This window comes from Galeopterus variegatus, unplaced genomic scaffold, assembly GCF_000696425.1.
Source record: "Galeopterus variegatus unplaced genomic scaffold, G_variegatus-3.0.2 Scaffold9960, whole genome shotgun sequence".
In the NCBI taxonomy this organism is placed as follows: domain Eukaryota; kingdom Metazoa; phylum Chordata; class Mammalia; order Dermoptera; family Cynocephalidae; genus Galeopterus; species Galeopterus variegatus.
In genome coordinates this window covers 9,502-12,875 of record NW_007736071.1, presented here as the reverse complement: position 1 = coordinate 12,875, position 3,374 = coordinate 9,502, and the positions used below count along the sequence as shown (strand labels likewise).

Sequence of the window (3,374 nt, the reverse complement as noted above, 5' to 3'; positions counted from 1 at the left end):
ATGCACACCAGTGAAGCCCCCGTTGCTGGGCTCCTAATGCCACACGCTGTCCAGACGAGTCCCCCTGCTCATTCCCTCTCTTCCCTGCTTCTCCAGGGATTGGTGTTGGGGAGAATTTTCCACCCGTGCAGATCTGCCAACAAAAGTTCCAAACCACTGATCGAATTCACTCTCGAAACACCCAGTGAATTCCTCCGCATTCCAGCTTAGTGATAACACGACAGCCAAAGCTGATAGAACTCAAGCTCTTTATCCTGAGAAAACCACGGTTTGGCCACAGAGTAGCTGGCATTGCTGATGGGACATATGTGCCCCAAATTCTTTCCTGCCCCAACACTGGCAGAGGGGTCTGTCCTTGAGCTCCCTTTCCAGCTTGAGGAAGTGCCCATCATACCCTCTGGGCTCCTTCCTTCCAGGGAGGAAGTTGGAGATGCCTGAATCTTGGCCACTTGCATAGGCCACTTGCAGCGGGTGACCCATGGGATGGTGGGATATTTCTGAATAGATACTTCCTGTTTCTCCAAGTCCAGTGCTAGGTAACAAAGCAATGCAAAGTCCACACCCAGAGGAACCTGCTCATGCCTCACCTTCCCCTGCAGAAGATAAAGGATCATCACTGCACTTCAACATTGGAAGTAAACTCGAAGACGATCCCAATTTTATTTTTGCTACTAGTTGTATCCTCTTCCCTCACCAACCTTTAACCTAAGTAGTAGGAAAACTAGTAGTTCTGCTTTTTATCTTCCTTCCCTTTCTTTACCACACAATAATGGTGCGCTGACTGTGGACTTGACATTGCCATAACATTGTAATCCAAGAAGCCTGAAAATACATTGGAAAATCCTGGTTGAAAGAGCCCCAGATTATCCTTGTTGCTTAGGCCTGTCTTTGTAAATATAAAATGCTAAATGGATGATAATTTGATTAATTGATTATATTCATCATAATTCACTCATTTCAGAGGCTCAGATGCCAGCCAAATGTTTCTTGTTCACATTAGTTACAGTAACCAAATGAATCTTGGGAAGTGTGGAGAGATTTTGAGAGGTTAATGATATAGTAAGCACTTCCATAGTTCATACCATGTGCCAGACACTATTCTAAGTGCTTGACAAATATTAATTCATTGCAGCCTCCTAACAAGTCTGTGAGGTGGGCATATTATCTCACCTTACATGGGGGAATCTGGAGCATTGGAGATTGCAGGACTTCCCAAGGCCCTAAGACCAGTCATTGCAGGAGTCGGAGTTGGAGCCCAAGCATTCAGTGCTGTAGCTTGCATTTTGTGCCTCCAGGCTCTGAGGCCTCCGTTTCTGCCATTTTTGCAGGCACAAAAATGGAGTTCAGCATGCAGTGTTTTGAAACCACCAAACTAATAAAGAACCCATATCCCCCTTCCTGCATTATATTATAGAGAAACATAAAAATACAGCTTTAAAGACAAATTTTTTTTATCAGAATTTAAAGAAAGAAAAACATTAAAGCGTTTATTATTAAAGATGATAGTTAGAGACAAATAAAAAAGGAACAACAGGAATTCAGTGAACATCTGACTTTGAACTCAAAGGCCTGGCTAAACTTTTTTTTTATTTCCTTTTTTGTTTTTTTTCGTGACCGGTAACGGGATCGCAACCCTCAGTGTTGCGCCTGTACTGCAACCAGCAACGGGATCACAACCCTCGGTGTTGTGCCCACACCACGCTCAACCAGTGAGCAGACTGGTATGTATATGGGATCCGAACCCTCGGCAGGAGCGCCGCCACGCTCCCAGGCGCTGCACTCTATCAAGTGTGCCACCGGGCCGGCCCAAACTTTTTAATACTGTTATGTAGTAATAAATACATGATTCATTACATTTATTTGCTAGTAATAATCCAAGTTCCTGACTTATTTTCATTACCAAGTGCTTTATAGTGGCTTGTTCTTTCTTTTCTTATAGTTAATTTTTTTTTCCAGATTATTGTCTACCTCCAAAGGATCTTAATATTGTGGCAATATTAAAATTCTCTAACCCAGAATAATCTTGACTCAAAATGTTACATATTTCATTCCTTTTAAGGAATTGTAATCCAATGGAGTTCGAAATTGGTATAATATTTACAATGGAAAATGTAGCAACCAGAGATGGCAAAGGAATCTGTAAATAAGTGTAGGAAAGCACTTAAAACTTTTTAAAGCAGAAGTAAGGGGAGCACTAGTTATAGAACCTGCATTTTTCAGTTCTTAATGTGATTCGTGTCTGGCTTTCAGCTGTGATTGGTGTGGTTGCTGGGGGACTGGTGTTGTTGCTACCAGAGACCAAAGGGAAGGCTTTGCCTGAGACCATTGAAGAAGTGGAAAACATGCAGAGGTGAGGAGTTGAAATTCCTGAATGAAATGTTTGATAAATGTTTTTGGAAAACCGTATAGCCAGTTGGAAAAAAGGATTACGTTGAATTCATACCTCACACCATACATTGTGATAAATTTAAACTAAATCAAAAACTTAAAAGTACAAAAAAACATCATTCAAATAACGAAGACACGATAGGAGCATTCTTTCATACCTCCATAGTAGGAAAGGTCTTTCTAAACATGACTCCCCAAAATCCAGGACCCATAGAAGGAAGATCAACAAGTCTGCTTTCATAAAAATTAAAATTTCTGCATTGAAAAACTACCATAAGCTAAAAATAAAATGACAGACTTGGAGAAAATATTTACTATTCTACAAAGGGCTAATTTTCCCAATATATATAGAGCCCTAACAAATAGGCAAAGGACTTGAACACATAATTCAGTGAAAAGAAAATAAAAAATAGCTCTTAAATATATGAAATTGTGCTCAACCTCCTTCATAAGACAAGTGCAAATTACCACTGTGCTAATATCCTCTTGGATAGTCAAAGATCAAATTACCTGATAACATCCTGCATTGGGAGCGAATGTGGGAAATGAAGTTTCATATATGACTAATAGGTGTATGGATTTGAAATCTTAGCAATTTCATACTTCTAGGAATTTACATGTGCAAAATGACTTATGTACAGGATTGGCCATTAATACAATTTTTATATAACAAAAGATTAGAAATGCCTGTCAATTGAGAGCCCACTTAAATAAATTATGATATGCCATTCAATAAAATACTATACTCATTAAAAAGAATGAGGCAGGGGCCGGCCCGGTGGCGCACTGGCCAGTTGGGAGTGTGACGGTGCTCCCGCCGAGGGTTCAGATCCCACATACAGACTGGTTCCCGCTCACTGGCTGAGCAAGGTGCGGGCGCAGCGCCGAGGGTTGAGATCCCGTTGCCGGTCCCGGTCCGGTATGGGCACGACACTGAGGGTTGCGATCCGTTGCCAGACACGAAAAAAGACAAAAAAAAAAAAAAA

At 41.1% G+C, this 3,374-nt stretch overlaps 1 protein-coding gene across 1 annotated transcript in view; it reads left to right on the top strand.

Moving 5' to 3' along the window:
- Nucleotides 1-3,374, top strand: part of SLC22A2 (solute carrier family 22 (organic cation transporter), member 2) — a 32,432-nt gene that overhangs the window by 23,014 nt on the left and 6,044 nt on the right. The window contains exon 10 of the mRNA XM_008593999.1: nucleotides 2,251-2,350. Within this exon, the coding sequence (XP_008592221.1) occupies nucleotides 2,251-2,350 (100 nt within the window). The remainder of the gene's footprint in view (nucleotides 1-2,250; nucleotides 2,351-3,374) is intronic.